General features: G+C 33.0%; 2 protein-coding genes across 7 annotated transcripts; one reads left to right on the forward strand and one right to left on the reverse strand.

The window, feature by feature from the left end:
* Positions 1 to 162: 162 nt before the first annotated feature.
* On the forward strand, positions 163 to 10,764 carry LOC131948547 (IQ domain-containing protein E-like). 2 transcript variants are annotated; one of them, XM_059310120.1, is made up of 20 exons: positions 163 to 241; positions 1,096 to 1,234; positions 2,100 to 2,165; positions 2,290 to 2,379; positions 2,581 to 2,712; positions 3,017 to 3,090; positions 3,474 to 3,551; positions 3,717 to 3,752; positions 4,012 to 4,133; positions 4,395 to 4,508; positions 5,258 to 5,403; positions 5,707 to 5,756; positions 5,979 to 6,039; positions 6,181 to 6,316; positions 6,572 to 6,610; positions 6,741 to 6,921; positions 8,067 to 8,174; positions 8,551 to 8,735; positions 9,270 to 9,438; positions 9,715 to 10,764. In XM_059310120.1, the coding sequence occupies exons 2-20, from the start codon at positions 1,183 to 1,185 to the stop codon at positions 9,793 to 9,795; spliced, it is 1,920 nt and encodes a 639-aa protein (XP_059166103.1). In that variant the 5' UTR covers positions 163 to 241; positions 1,096 to 1,182; the 3' UTR covers positions 9,796 to 10,764. The 2 variants fall into 2 exon arrangements, with proteins under 2 accessions (XP_059166103.1, XP_059166104.1); XM_059310121.1 differs by having other exon boundaries at positions 8,070 to 8,174.
* A 212-nt stretch (positions 10,765 to 10,976) lies between these two features.
* On the reverse strand, positions 10,977 to 14,464 carry LOC131948549 (THUMP domain-containing protein 1). 5 transcript variants are annotated; one of them, XM_059310128.1, is made up of 3 exons: positions 14,440 to 14,464; positions 12,799 to 13,023; positions 10,977 to 12,223 (listed from the first exon to the last, which is right to left on the reverse strand). In XM_059310128.1, the coding sequence occupies exons 2-3, from the start codon at positions 13,006 to 13,008 to the stop codon at positions 11,174 to 11,176; spliced, it is 1,260 nt and encodes a 419-aa protein (XP_059166111.1). In that variant the 5' UTR covers positions 13,009 to 13,023; positions 14,440 to 14,464; the 3' UTR covers positions 10,977 to 11,173. The 5 variants fall into 5 exon arrangements, with proteins under 5 accessions (XP_059166111.1, XP_059166109.1, XP_059166108.1 ...); XM_059310126.1 differs by having other exon boundaries at positions 14,417 to 14,447; XM_059310125.1 differs by lacking the exon at positions 14,440 to 14,464 and adding an exon at positions 14,358 to 14,384.
* Between the last annotated feature and the right edge of the window lie 1,744 nt (positions 14,465 to 16,208).

Genomic DNA, 16,208 nt, shown 5'->3' on the forward strand with positions numbered 1-16,208 from the left:
TTATATATGTTAAAATGTATTTCGTTTATTCCGCAAAATACATAGCACATACGTATATTAGAAAGATAAGATAATTTTGATAGAGCTTTTGGGTATGTTTTTTTTTCTTTCAAATTTTGTTTTAAATGAAAAGTTTTCAGTAGCCTTCTTGCTTTGAGAGTATTTGTTTACAAGCGGTTGCGATGCAAGCATAAACTTTGGTCCAAAAAACTACCATGACCGGATCGATAGCAGAAACAATGTAGGTTTCAAATAATTAGAAGAAATGTGACATTTTTTGTGATTTGTATTTGTTATTTCTAAACCTTTGTACATTAACATCTTTTTGGATCGCTATGGATCAAATCTAGATCTAGTTTTTGTTTTTTTAGAGTAGAAACTGTGAGATTCAGTGCACTCTTTGCACCGAAAACGGAAAAAACCGTGTCAAAACGAGCACGAGCTGCTAAAATAAATTAAATAATATAAATCGTTCTTCAAGAGGATCTAGACCTAGATCTAGGTTCTAATTCTGATATTTCAGTTGTTGAGAATTAAATAAGATTAACTGGTGAAATGGAAACTGTATTATTATTTTAATTTTTATAGTTTATGACTTTATGTATGTAGTATTAGTATTAGTTACTTATTAGTATTAGTGATGAAGGGCCTACAGTAAGCTATTGTACTTGTAGGCCTAGTATAAAAAAAAAACTGACTATATATAATAATAATATATACTGAGACTATACTGAATAAGTGATGCCACTGTCCTTTATGCCTGGTTTATGGCTATTTTCAGTAATTCTTAATCAAATTCCAGATTTTTATCATAGGGCCTTTAGCTACCTCCTCACATGAAATCACAAATGGGTTTGGCCATCAGTTTTTCCTACATGCAGGCCTATCAAAAGTAAACAAGGGGTTAAGTGGGCAGCTACCCCTGGCACCAAAATATCTTGGCTACTACTTCTGTGTGTGAATGTTAAGTGTCTATTCATTATTGTTTAAAACAGCTTTTTTAGAACATTATGTGTATTGTTATTTTAGTGTAAGCCCATACAGCTTATAATTTATATAATTTGTGTTTAATTGGTGTGTTGTTTTTTTTCATAGGTAACCGTTGCATGTTATTTTTATGCAGCTGTGATGAACAAAGATTTAGTTCATTGTGAAGAGTGCTTTTGAGTGAAACAACAAAGAATGCAGCAAAACTCATCAAAGAAGTCCAACAAGAAAACCCCACGTCGTCCAGGTACCATATCTCCGAGCATCTACTCTAATAAATTTGTTTTGTTTTGTAGTTTATCTGTACTTTTCACTGTGGTGAACACATTGTGTTTGTCTAGACAAACATGTAGTTTCTCAAATATCATATAGGCCCCGGGTGGGCGTGGTCGAGTCGGTAAAGCTCATGGTTGCTAAACCGAAAAGTCTCGAGTTCGAACCCTAGGGCAGATGAGGCTCGTTAGCTGGGGACAGCCACTCTTCTAGGAGAGACAACTCCAAAATTAAAACAACTGCTGCCTTGTAGTTTGTTCTTGGTTGGACAAAGGCTATGGAAGCAAATCCAAAAAAAAAGCAGGCTGAAATCGGAGTCAATGGCCTCAATGGCACATAACCAGTTGACACGTAACGCTTAATTGTGTTGGAGGCGTGGTCGAGTTGGCAAAAAGCTCATGGTTGATAAATTCGAACAAAGTCTTGAGTTCAAACCCACTGGCAGATAAATCTTGATCCCCTTCAACACTAAAAATTAAGAACGAAGAAGAAGAAGAAGAAAGACGATATAGGCCCACATGAGAAGGTCCATAAAATATCAGGGATGCCCACAAAGATCATTACAAAACAGGTCCATACAAATCTCTCATTCTGCGCACTAAATCATTAGAAAGCTTTTATATCAGTTAGCTTCTGTACCTTAATATAAAGTTGGTTAACACAACCTGATCACTGGTTGGTAGAATTATCATTGTTAATGCTACTGTCACACCCTTTTTATTACTTTAAAATATTGTCTTAGTTTTTAATGTTTGATTTTTATGTAATACAGAAATACTTGTTTTGGTTCCGAAGACTCTTTAATATGTCATAAAAAACTCTTTTTTAAATACATCTAGTGACCCCAGGGAAATCTAAAAATGGCAAAGAGCTATGGATGAAAGCATTGAAAAAGAGACAAACACGTATGTCATTAACGATAAGCGCTAAAACAACTAAACATTTGCAACTAAAAGGTGTTATTTTTAATAATCATAACAATAAAATTTCTTGATTTCACTTACTAAAATGAAGCTGCTCTGTTTTCAGTAACAATGTCTAATGCCTACCGACCAACCACCCCTCGACATAAAACATCCACAGAATATTTTATTGAAAGTTTACGCAAATCCGGTGTGGGTAAGCCACCATCCCTGTTTGAAATAAACTTGATCCTTCATGGGACTGTCACAATCACAATATTAGTGTAGATTCATATATTAACAAATTTCACTTTATTTTCACCACAACCATTCATACAAAATTTTATATAGATAAAAAGTTCTGATTTTTAAAAATTAACACACTATGAAATGGTTTCTTTTTTTTTTTAAACTGAAGGAATGAGAAGGGAGACTACTCTAACTGGATTACCACGAGCTAACAATGAACTAATGCCTTACATGAGTACACCCCATTATCTCAGGCAGTTCATGGGCACAGAAAAGATAGGACGAAATGATGATTTAACTGGTAAGAATGGTTATATGGGACGTTAAGTAAAGACACTCATTAGAGCTGAGTGGACTCAGTGACAGGTTAGGAGCTCTTTCCATGTATATAACATATAACAATCAGCTGCTTTGATGAAAATAGGTAACATTTTAGCCAAGTAGGTGGTCAGACACACTCAGGAAATATTTAGGGTAGAATAACAGCATCAGCTACCTACATTTTATTTTGAATAAATTAAGGTTGACAGCAAAAATCTGCAACTAGCAAAAAAAAGTTATTGAACTTTTGTTTCTTATCCTATAATTCTATATTTTTTTCACAGCTAGGCCTAATGTTGGAACTCCTGCTTATAAAACACCAGAGGAATACTATGATGAGGTCTTAGAACTTAGGAAGGTTTGTTTTATTTCTTTTAAAATTCTGGTTTATTTCATAATGCTTTTCTGATGATGAGCCATGTGGTAATGGGGGAGGGGGGGGGGGGGGAATGGGAGTGGTTAAAAATGGTACAGAAAAATCACCTAAACAAGCTATTTATGAATAACCCTTTATTATTTGCAACAGTTTTGACTTCCTGTCAAATTAAATATTCACATAATTTTATGTTGTTAAAGTCTGTTTAATTAGTAATAATTTTTCAAAAAAGTCTTTTTATCTATACTATTTAAAATACTTTTTTAAAAAGTTTTAATGGTTGTCAGTCAGTTTTGTAAAAGGTTTCTTTAATTTATAAATAACTTTGGACCACTTTGTAAATCTGTTACAAATTTAATCCCCAGCAAATTTCTGGTTTGGCGCTAGAAAGTTCAACAAACAAAACAAAAATTAGGCGACTAGAAGAAGAAAATCAAAAGAAGGCAAGATTTAATTTATTGATGTGGTTGTTTAAGTTTTATTGCTGCTTGTGTTTATTGATCTCTTATTAGTTAAGGCTGCCAAACTTAGATGATCAAAAGTGTTTATAGCCTATGCATTTCTTGTTTGATTTGGTACCAACATATAAATTTTTACTTATAATACAGGAAAAGGAAATAGAGGCTCTTCTAAATCCTGGAAAGGTTAGAACATCTAATAAATTATTGCTTAAAACTGGTCAATTTTTTTTTTTATCATTTACATTGTTTATTTATAATTGATTTTTTAACTGTAAACTATTTTGAATGTTATATAAATAGAAATAATTATGCTTAAGTAGGCCTACTGATTATAAAAAAGAAAATGTTTTAGATTAAAGTAATAAGTAATATAGCATGAGACTTGACCTTCTGTTTTACATTAAATAATTTAGCTTGAATTTTGACCTTTTATCTGTTGTAGAATGGTGAAATACGTAGAACAATGGCAGATAAAAATGCTGATTCAGGGGCAGTAATCCACAATTACAAACAGAAAATTTTAAAACTTGAAATGCAGCTGAAAGATAAAGAAGCAGCGTACAGGTAACAATTTAATAGTTATACATATTAATTATTATGCAGTAAACATGAACAAAGCTTACAGCATACATAATGCTAGTTATTTTTATAGTTGGAATTTAAAAAAAAAACAAGTGTGCTTAATTTTTACTTTAAAAAGTGAGTACAATTTTATTAAAACATTGATTAAGGTACTCTGTAAAAACAAAATACACTTTATAAATAGTAACCATAGTTCTGATATGCAAAAGCACGACTTGCACTGACAATGAATTTTTGTTCCAGCAAACTGCAAGGGGATTTGAAAACAACAAAAATAGAGGAAATGAGGGTTCAGCTGGAGGCTGTGTATGGGGAGGTGATTAGACTGCAGATGACAAAAGATTCAGATAAGACCAGGTAGGTCAAGGTCATTAGAAAAGTCTAGGCAAGATAAGGTCTTTTTAGACAGTCCAAGTCTCTAAGGTCTTTTTAAAAAAAAGTAAAGTCTTTTAGGTAAAATCAGGTCTTTTAGACAGTTTAAGTAAATAAGGTCTTTTTTAGTAGGCCTACCTTCTAGATAAAATCAGGTCTTTTTAGACAGTCCAAGTCATTAAAGTCTTTTTAGAAAAGTCTAGGCCAGATCATAGTCATTTTAGAGATATAGACATGAGAAGGTCTTTTTCAAAGCTCTAGACAAGACCATATTGTCTTTATATTAGAGATTCTAAAATCTTCTTACCTCCTTGTGTATTTTCTTCCACCTTGTTGATTTATTGGTTTGAATTTTTAAAACTATTAAACAAAGGAGTTTGACCTGTTTTATTAAAAAAGTATGGATATCTTTTGCAAATAAATTGTTGTGATTTTTTACAGTATAAAATTTTGTTGGTCTTATTATCTGTAAATATAGTTTTAAGTCGTTAGTTTTAATGGCTAAACTAACTTAAATTAACTTGGCATCAAAATCATAATTACTGAAAAAAATGTTTTTTTAAATTTTGAAAAATAATAATTTTGTCCAACACTTTTTGTACTAGTTGATACTAAACATCAGCTTTTTAAAACAAACTTCTAGGAAAGTAAAATATTCATTTATAAATTTTCCATCTCTTGTGAAGCAAACTTGTACTTGTACAAAAGTAAATTGTTCACTCACTACCTTCCAGTTCCACCAAGGAGTCAGCAGCCAAAGTGAAGGCTCTGAGTGAGACTGTGATCCGCCTGAGTAAAACCAATGAGCAACTGCAGATAGAGAACAAATCCTTGAAGGAGGACCTTCACAGGGCCATGGAGGATTCAGAGAAAGCCCAAAGTTTGTAGCCCATTATTTTTTATGCTACTCTTTAGTTTGTAGTTATCTGACAGAAATTGTGCTTCGTTAGTTTCTTCTCCAACATACTTAAGTATTAATAAATGCAGGTTATCTGTGTTTATAATATGTGATAAAACCTAATTTGTATCTGTAATTTAATTTAAATCATAATTTTTTTTACTGTTTTACTGGTATATCAATGAATATATAAATTGATATGAAAATAAATCTTATATATATGAAAATATATTTTCTAATTGATATCTAAAAGTATATTTTAATTGGTGTCTTACTAATTACCAGGTGATTTTGCTAATATGAAGAAAAGGGATCAGACCAGTTATACAGACAAGGTACATATTTAGTTGATTACAAGACATGTCTTGTGTCTTACCATATATATGTAACAAAAACTTTACTTAAATGTCATACGATTTACATGTGACTAAGAAACCTTCTAAATATATGTCATAAACATACATGTAACAACGAAACCTTACTTAACATATTTCCACTGATAGATATTTAACTAAACAAACCTTCCTAATGCTACACATTTTTTGTTTGTGTTTCAGAGAGTTTCAGACAGAGGAAGGGGGGAGAGAGATCAGCTGTCAAGTAGAAGTAGACATCAAGGTAACCATAGCAACTGTTGTTACTGTCTGTCCAACAGTCAAATATTTGGTTAGATGTAGGAGGATAATTTTGTGTTTGACTGACTTGTCTCCCTTTACACAGTATATGCAAGTCAATTGTTATCTAACAATGTATATTTAGGTAAAATTGACCTGAAAGGAAGTTTAGAGGAACGGTTGCATCAGCTTGATCAAAGGGAGACAGAACTTTTGCAACAAATTGATGATCTAAAGGCAACTCTTCAAAGAAATTTACAAGAAAAGCAGAAAAAAGAGAGGTAAATTAGTGTTGTTTGTAAAAGTGAAAAGCTATTTTAGTTTTATTAATTACATGTTAGTAATCCATAATATTGAATATATATGCTACATAAATTATTTATAGGAAATTTAACTTAAAAGTAAAAAATAAGATGAAAAGACTGAATGTGACTAAATTAAACATATTTCAAGAAACAAAACTAAATAGTTTATTCAACATTTCATGAAAAATTATAGACCTATGTTTATTCTATTAATATTTATTTCACTCACAGTATGTCATCCCTCCCACCAACACCAAGAAGAAGACAAAGGTTAGAAAATTACCTTCGTCTATGTCTTAATTAACATAGTTCAAAGTCTTAGTACTAACGTTATTGAAAATAAATCAGCCAATCCTATTTTTGCCAGTTGATTTTTTACATTTTTGTTTGATGTTTCTAGCTCAGCCAATCATTTTCAATCTGAAGATGTTGTAGATGGTAGACTTTACTCAGAGCCAGGTTCAAGGCCCAGCAGCTCCAGGTCAAAATCTTCAGAAGTTGAAAACTTCAAACAAAAACATGCAGCCAAAAATATTCAGCGTCAGTGGAGACAACACAAACAGCATCAGGTAGATCACCAGGTAATTCTTGACCCGATATTTTGACAAGATGATATTTTTAAAAATCTAATACTAACTAGATCAGGTAGATTGTTATACCTGGGTTCTATATGTGTCCCGCAGTTATGTAGTGAGAGGGTAGAACTACTTGATCCAATACTATATTTCAATACCACTACAATTTGATTATGTTTAGCTATGCAATAGTGCATCTTGAGACACGACGACATCAACGCTTACTAATGATTTGACAGAATGACATTGTTTGCTAATTCCATTTATTGCACTATAGAAATAGACATCGGACAGCTTGAACAAAAGATACTAAGACTGGACAACCTAACCCTAACATAACATGAACAAGACTAACTGAAGCTTCTTCTCCGGCAACAACGAACTCACCCTAAAACGTCACTTTCTTGCGTACCGCGTCACACTTTCACTTGTTCAATATTATAGCTTCGCACCAGCATTCATGCGCACCAATTTGTCTATTCAAATATACATCATAGCATAGATAACCAGGCAATTCTTGACCAGATATTTTGGCTAGATAATATTTTTAAAAATCTTGCACAAACTACATCAGGTAGATCACCAGGTAATTCTTGATCAGATATTTTAGCTAGATAATATTTTTAAAAATCTTACATAAACTACATCAGGTAGATCACCAGGTAATTCTTGACCAGATATTTTGACAAGATAATATTTTTAAAAATCTTACACTAATAGCATCAGGTTATACTTGACCCGAAATTTTGGCTAGATTATATTTTTAAAATATTACACAAACAGAATGAGGTAGATCATCAGGTAATACTTAACCAGATATTTGGGCTAGATTGTAAAAAAATCTTACACTAAGTAAATATCCCTTTAACCTGACACTCCAGAGGGCAGATGAAGTAGAGTTCATCTCTTGGTCAATGATTTTTCCAGTACAGCTTCCTAACACCTCTGCTTCCCTAAGTCTAATACCTCAACTTGATCAGTGAACATTTATCAGACTGGGCTAGGAAAGTAAAATATTTGGGTTAATAGTCCACACCTTCCTGATCCATAGGCTGTACATAAACCCTTACTAATCAGTTGGTATTTTAACTAATTAAAATTACTAATTATGGTTACCTATTGACCCCTAAGATTTTAAATTCTATTTCCAACAGATGGATGATGAAGTAGAAGCCTTTAAAGAAAATTTGGCAGCCAAAAGAATTCAAAGAGGGTGGCTGGATCACAAGCAACATAAATATAATGAGGAACTGGATGATGTGAGCTATTCATTCAGTCCACAAAATTAGCTTCTAAATTTGATGAAAATGTGACATGTGTTACTGCCCTTGCTCTATTTTTTAAACATCTTTAGTTGTTTTGATTCCTTAACTTTTGTATAAATACTCAGTTGTGCTTTGAAAATAGTTTTTTTAAGTAGGATACACAATATAACACATTACATTGTTTATAAACAAAATAGTGTTAGTAACCTAAAAAAAAACTAAAGGCAATTGCAAGTACTCTTCAGTCTTCTTCAGCACAGAACACTGATTACAGTAGAAAAAGTTCTACTTTATTTATACTTACTTCATTTATTTCACTGCAACTACATTGATCTTTATTACATTACATTATCATGTGAAATATTTTCAGGCTGCCTATATGATTCAAGGCAGTTTAAAAGCTCACCATACAAGGAAAAAACAAATGAACCAGTGGAGTTTCAAGTACCGAGATGTTGATGAAGAGGATGATGATGATGAGGATATTGACCTCATACAGTCCACTTTCAGAGGTCACAAGGCCAGGAAGCAAGAGCTAGGCAACTTAAAAAACATGTGGGTTTCCTGTTGTTGCTTTTTGCTCCAAGTGGTCAGATTAAAAAAAAAATTATCTGGCCACATGTTGAAGTTGGTTTTTAATTGATTTAATGTTACACACGAGTCAATTTTAGCATTGATATATTGGGTTTTGAATTAAATTTAAATGCTTGCCATACGTACTAGCTAGTTTTAGCTTGTTATCTGTTTTGCATAGCTTAATTTCTTTAATACCTTGAAACATACTTAACTTTTGATTATATTCAAATACTATCATTAGTAAATAAATAAAAGATTTTACTGAATTCAAAACTGTTAAATTATTGACCTGTTTTTGTATGATGTACGTAATACTATTTAATGATGACAGGTTGTTTTAAGTTTGTGTCTCAGCTGAATCTAGCAACAAATAAGTAGCTAAAGGATAGTTCTCACAGCACTTTACCAACTATTTTAACTACCATGCCAAAAGTAATGATTGGGCTCTAGTGATATCTTATTACCATACCATACCCACATGAGTTCATTGTTTTAAAAAATATTTTTACTTAGGTTGTCTAGGAGAGAAGAGTCAAAAAGTGCAGGCAGTGTCAGGAGTTTGTCACATCAGTCCCTGTCTGGTGCAAGAGGAAGTGCCTCTAGAGACCCTTCACCTATGGGGAGTCAGATTTTAGGAGACTCTCTGAGTCGACGCCCATCATCCGCTTCTTATAAATCCAAGGTAATTCTTTCACTTTAGTTTGTTAATGTGTGGGGGTTTTCAAGTAAATATATCACACATAGCTGTTGTTTGGGGTTTTAAATTAAGTAAATACATCATTTATGACAGTTGTAAAGTTAAATATCACAGAAGGATGTTATATGGGGTTATTTAGTAAACGTGTTACAGAATTCTGGTATATAATTAAATAAGTTAATTTGCAAATTACTTTTTTTTTGAAAACGCAAAAATAAACAAGTTTAATTTCTAAATGTTAATTAAATTTTTTTTTCCTAGCGCGGATCAGTCAGTCAAGTTTTTAAAGCCAAATACAACGTCCAACCATCCAACGATGATGATGATGACATCATGTTTTGAAGACAAAAGTTCAAATATTTATTTCATTGTACAGAAAACATTTTGATCTCAACATTCTGTATGACAGGCTGTGACATGTGACCTTTTAGTGTATCGACCTTTTAACATTCAACCTTTAACCTTGTCTAAAACAATCTGCTACTTTACCCTCAATTTGACATGCTATTATATAAACCAGCTGTCTAAAGCAAAAGCTATTGAGCTTAATAAGCTGATAGATTTATTTCCCTTTAGTTTCTGTGATCCAACATTTTTCTGCACTCAACAATGCACTCTTTTTTTTTTAAACCTCTTAAAATACAAAATGTAGGCTAAAACAACAATTGTAGCTAACATCAGTGGCCCTGCAGTCCTTTCTTTCTGACTGGTATGTTTTCTGATTTGTTGTACACAAACTTCCCTTCCCAATAATAGACCAGATGCCTTGTTATTTCAATCAGTTTACCAGACAGCTCTACTATATAGAAATATATTACAAGGGGAAGTAATGTCACCTAGCAGCTCGTTCACAGCTACTGCTAGTAAACATTTCAGTTACCTACCATACTCTTAAGGACACTGAATCTGCCTCAAGTGTTTGTGTGTGAATAGTCTCCCTTCGTTTGAGTAAAATAACCAGATTTTTAATACCTTATTGCAATAAGTTTTAAAAACCATCTAGATTCTAGATCTACATTTTCTGTTTTACTCAATACAATGGTTATAATTGTTATAATATAATCCATCACATCAAATCCAAAATGGTTTAAAGTACAGTAGATAATATAATAAATACTCTTAGTCATAATTATCTAATATTATTAAGAATCAGTACTAGCCTTGTTATATTAAACTTTAGTGTAATTTTACCAATAAATGTAATTGTTCATGTGATATTGATTTGTAAGTCAAGTTCGTGTAAATGTTAATGAACATTTTTTTTAGCTTATACCACTTGCACTTGTTATTATTTACAAATAAAGGACAATATTTTACACCATTTTATCAGGAGTTTGTCTTTATTTTGTAACACGTCTCTCCTGGAAATCTTAAAATCCCAGGAGAGTCCATTGGATGTGCTTGAGTTCACCCAACACTGCTGGGTACCTGAATTCCATTAGGTGTTTTGGCATAGTGCTGACCACTAAGTTCCTTAAACTGTCTTTAAATACTTGTTTTAATTTTAACAGAAGAAAAGCTATAAATCTAGAAAACTTTTTGCAATTTTCTAGTATAGATAGTGACACAACAAAAGCAAGCAAAAATGTCATGTGGAAACTAGTACACAAGAAAGAAATGAATGATATCAATATTTCCATTATTTTTAATTCCTAAGTTAACAATGGAATAGTCAGTAGTTTCCAACATATTACATACAGTTCTAATCTTACAATCTTTATTACTGACTTGTCTCAAGTGGAATTTCATTTGAGTAGGATTCTGTAGGACATTCCAGTGTCTTAGTCAATGTAGGACATTCCTCAGTCTTAGACTCTGTAGGGCATTCCTCAGTCTTAGACTCTGTAGGGCATTCTTGTGATTTAGATTCTGTGGGACATTTTTGTATCCTAGATTCTGTAGGACATTCCTGTGTCTTAGATTCTGTAGGACATCCCTGTGTCTTAGCTTCTGTAGGACATTCCTGTGTCTTAGATTCTGTAGGACATCCCTGTGTCTTAGCTTCTGTAGGACATTCCTGTGTCTTAGATTCTGTAGGACATTCCTGTGTCTTAGTTTCAGTAGGACATTCCTGTGTCTTAGCTTCTGTGGGACAACCTTTTGTTTCAGATCCTGTAGGGTGTACCTCAGATGATTCTTTAGGACCAAGTTTCTCTATTATTTTAGGACCCTGCTGCAGCTCTTGTAGGTTGTACTTACGCAGCCTGATATAATCAGGTGCTACCCCTATACAGCACACAGTGCACACAACTTCTACCAGTATAGCCACCTGGTAGTCATTCCATGAAAAAGTTAACCTGGAATTAACCTTCTCCACAGCCCGCGTGACAGCTGGAATTACCTGTGTTTTAGGACATGTGTTCCCATTGTTGTTCCTAGATTTAAACAAAACGGTGTACGAGGTGGGGGGATAATCACAAAAGATGGGATGTAACACAGTCAATGCAGTGGTTTCAATGTCATCTGTGTGTGCTTTGCAGGTGCCTACAATTGGCAAAATACGAGCTGCGTAACGAGCTTTCTTCAAACCATGCTGGGCTATATCTTCCATTATAACTGTCACCAGTTTTATAGGATCTTCCACAGTTGTGCTGATGAAGACACAATTTTTAGCATTGCTCAGTACATTTTGGAATCTTTTTTGTACTGGTGTTTCGGTTTTTAATCCTGCAACTTCTTTTTTTAGTGCTTTTTCCAGATCATCATCATCATCTTCATCATTACTGTCTTGATTTGTATTATTGTTTACCTGGTTGCTGTCTGTCATTACCTTAAGATGTTAAAAGAATGTAAGAGAGAAACATTAGCTTAACATACCTAAAAAGCAAATTTTAAAGGAAAAATAAAATAAAATTTAAGCATCTTCATAAAATTCTCTATATAAAATTACTAAAATGCAAACAGCCTATTGATCAGTATTTGTTAAAAAACTTTATGGATTACAATATTATAATTTTAGCAGCCATGATTTGAAATATGAGCAAAAGTTAACAAAAACTGATCAGTTTGAAGGGTATTTTAAATCTCTACTGACAAGTCTATTTGTTTTACAAAGTTATTTGATGCAGGAAGTAACTAAATATTATTTGTTGTACTTATACTTTTATTTTAAAAAAGATAAAACATACAAAATAATTTCTCTTGCTCAAAACACTATATTTTCAAATCTAAACAAATTTTAAAAGATCCAATTAAAAAAAACACAGCATTGCACTCTTGCAGATTGAACATGTTAGAATTAAACCAAAACTTGCGTTATGAAACAATTGAACTATATCTAACAAAAAAAAAACAGAACTTAACAACATTATCCCAGTTATCAGTATTCATAAAAAATAACTATACCTGACTTGGACCATATAACTGATCGGCATATTCATTTAGGATATTGTAGCACTCTCTGACTGCACTACTTTCATTGCTATTGCACATGACAAGAAATCCTTTCATGCCTTTTTGTAAAATATTAGCCCCAGGACGAGGACGCTTTGATCCATATGCAGATTTTCTATAGAAGGACTTGCTTCTTTTCTTTCCTTTTTTCTCACTTGACATTTTGCTGCACAGATTCTAGAAAAAAAAAGTAGCCAACTATAATATCATATTACATTTTATATTATATTTAATTTAGGCCTATAATTATAATATGACAAATTTGGTATAGGTAACTATAGGCCAAATACTTATACATGAAATTTCATCAATCTAGCTGTAAGTTTAACAAGTTATCATGTTCACAGACAGACAGATAAACAAACACAAACATAAACAAAATTGCAAATCTTAAGTTTTCCAACTAAGGGAGATTTTGTGAAAATCTTAAATCTGATTTTCTGCACGATTGCAATACTTCCTCTATTAATAAGAAAGTAAAAAAGTGATTAAAGTAAATTAATAAATTAAGTTGACCGGAACTCTACTAAAGTTTAGTGTACTAGATCTAACTAGTAAAAAAGTAATTAGTCTAACTAATACTAAATAGGCCTTAGGGGGTCATCCATAAATGATGTCACACTTTTTTTGACAATTTTTACCTCCCCCGTCACATATCGTTACAAAAAGCCAGACGCCCCCCTAAAATGACGTCACATCTCAGCCTACAACCCCCCTAAAATTACAGTTGAATTTTTTTAAAACATCAATATTTTTCAAAAATCTTGTCTGAACTCTGTCAAAATAGAGTATTTTAATCAATTCCTATTACAATTTATTAAAACAGTTTTCTAAAACGCGAAATAACGCCTACAATTCGGTTTCTAACATTGCTTTTTTATAATGCAAAAGTGTGACGTCGCAGCATCTGAACCATCCCCCCTCCCCTTCATCACACACCGTCACAAAATTACGGACCCCCGTACGAGTGTGACGTCATTTATGGACGACCCTTTAGCCTAGGCCTAACTAAGTTTAGTCTAACTAAAATTAGTTTAGAAAAATATCTATTTTCTAAAAACTGAGAATCTACTTGGAGTTAAGATTAAAGAGAGTCTACTGCTGCTTAATTTAGTTAAATTTATTATACAAAACTAACGTACTTCGTACACTACACCAACACGGTCCACAGGTATAGCAGACTGTTAGTAGTGTAGTTATTTAGTTAAGTCAGCAGCTAAGTGTAGTAGTACTAGAATCTAGATCTAGTGTAGTAGTAGTAGTAGTAGTGTTACAGTACTCAGTACAGAGAGACTCAGTATTAGTATTACAGTGTACTCTGAGTGTACAGTTACAGTTCAGTACAGTCAGTACAGGAATACAGTTACAGAGTCTGTAACAGACTTATTGATTTATTAATATAATAGATTGTTTTATTTGTTATTACTAGATGCGGCACATCATATCTATCGTTCTTATGATATCATATTGGAGTTGGACCAATGATTGGTAGATCTAGTTCTATTAGTTACTTTAGTTAGTCTATCTTTTTCTAAAATCAACTAGATCTAACACTTGACCAGATACATACTTTAAGATTCTAACTAAACGTACCTCCTATTACAGAAGAACATTTGTTTAGTGGCTAGTGTAATTTTCTAAATGATTGAAATACGAAAGGTACAGAAGTAGATTTCTAGATCTGGGCGATAATTAGTGATACTGGTTTCCCCCCCCCCCCCGTAAACGCTGTAAACATAACTGTAAAGGTGCGCTAGTGACAAATTAAAAGTTTAAATGATCTCGAATCGCATTTTCTTTCTATACTTATGATAAATGTAAATATAAATCGATATAGAAAGAAATACGATTCGAGATAATTTAAACTGTTATCTATAACTGCATAATTTATACAGCGTTATTCTATTGAAAGACTAACAAAAAAGTTAATCAATGACAAAGTAAATGGTTTTCTGTTCAAGCACATTTTTATTGTATTTTTTGTGTGAAAAATTGTTACAGATTGTGTGTGTAATCGCTTGTAAATACAACTGAAATTGCACCTACGCCTTTAAAATAATAAATATGGCTCCGTGATGATTGCGCATAGGAAATCCAAGCACAATGCCTGGGCAGTAAAGTGAGAAGGGTAAAATGATACTTTCATCTGATAGCTGATAGACCCAAGGAACAGGACGCTACCTAGAATATAACTTGGAATCAGAGTGTCGCAGGAACTACCGAAAAAAAACAACAACACAGGGCTGATAAACCAGTCGTCATATCGCCTGTGAGGTTCCACTTTTGTTTAATTTAGGAATTTTGCTATCCTATAAGGGTTGCTGTACCCAGCTAACGAGTCTTATGTGTCTGAGAGTTCGAACTCGAGACTGTGGCTATGGCAACCGCATGCGTTTACCCGCCCAACCACTCCGACCCTAAACTCCATTAAAAAGCATATCGCATTAGTTTCAAACCGCGTAGTTATTGTGCGCAATTTACAAACGTTAATGAAAAATATAACATTATATATTTAACAGTAATTTAACAGTATTTAAGTGAATACACAATTATCCGAATGAAAGGTGTGTTTTTTTATGCACCGGGAATCGCACTTTTGTCTGACACTTAAAAGATGTAATTAGTGTTTTCAAATGCGATTAAAAAATAACCTGTCAGTTTTAATTTATAACTCATGCATAATTAAACTCGAATCAAGAAACACATAATATGGGTGCCAGTGTTTCTTCCAGACTTTTTTCTCCGGGGGGGGGGGGCACTTGAAATTTTCGGGGGGGGGGGGGGGCGGTAGACTTTCTTCGGGGGGGGGGGGGCGGACACTGTTAAAAGCATATATTTTCTATATAAATTATATAAATTTCATTTCGTTCGGGGGGGGGGGGGGCGGTAAAATTTTTTCGGGGGGGGGGGGGCGAAACTCTGATGGGTGCAAGCAGAATATCGCCTCGGGATGTATTAATAACATTCTTTTCATGTTTAATATGTTCTGAAAATGAATCATCGTGGTTTTCATAATTGTATATTAGCGGTAAAAATATATTGATCTGATATAAAGCAAATTTCAAAGTATTGAAAGGTGTCTACTCAAGACGGATCGGGCTTGAAAAAAAATTAATACGAGGTCGTCTATAAATGATATTACACTGCTTATTGGTGGTGGTGGTGGTGAGACATATATTACAATGTGTTATGAGCGGGCGTGGCTCTAGCTGTTTTTTTTTTCTTTAACGTCGAAGAACTGTTTTGAAAAGATTTTTAGAGCTATCAAAGGTTTTTACTTTTACTATTCATCTCTAGTAGGTCTTAATTTAACTATAGCCTATAGCTTAAGAAAATTAATTATATACTTTCTTACGTTTATT

The sequence above is a fragment of the Physella acuta genome, unplaced genomic scaffold (genome assembly GCF_028476545.2).
Source record: "Physella acuta isolate Inbredline_101_S28 unplaced genomic scaffold, ASM2847654v3 ptg000648l, whole genome shotgun sequence".
Lineage (NCBI taxonomy): Eukaryota > Metazoa > Mollusca > Gastropoda > Physidae > Physella > Physella acuta.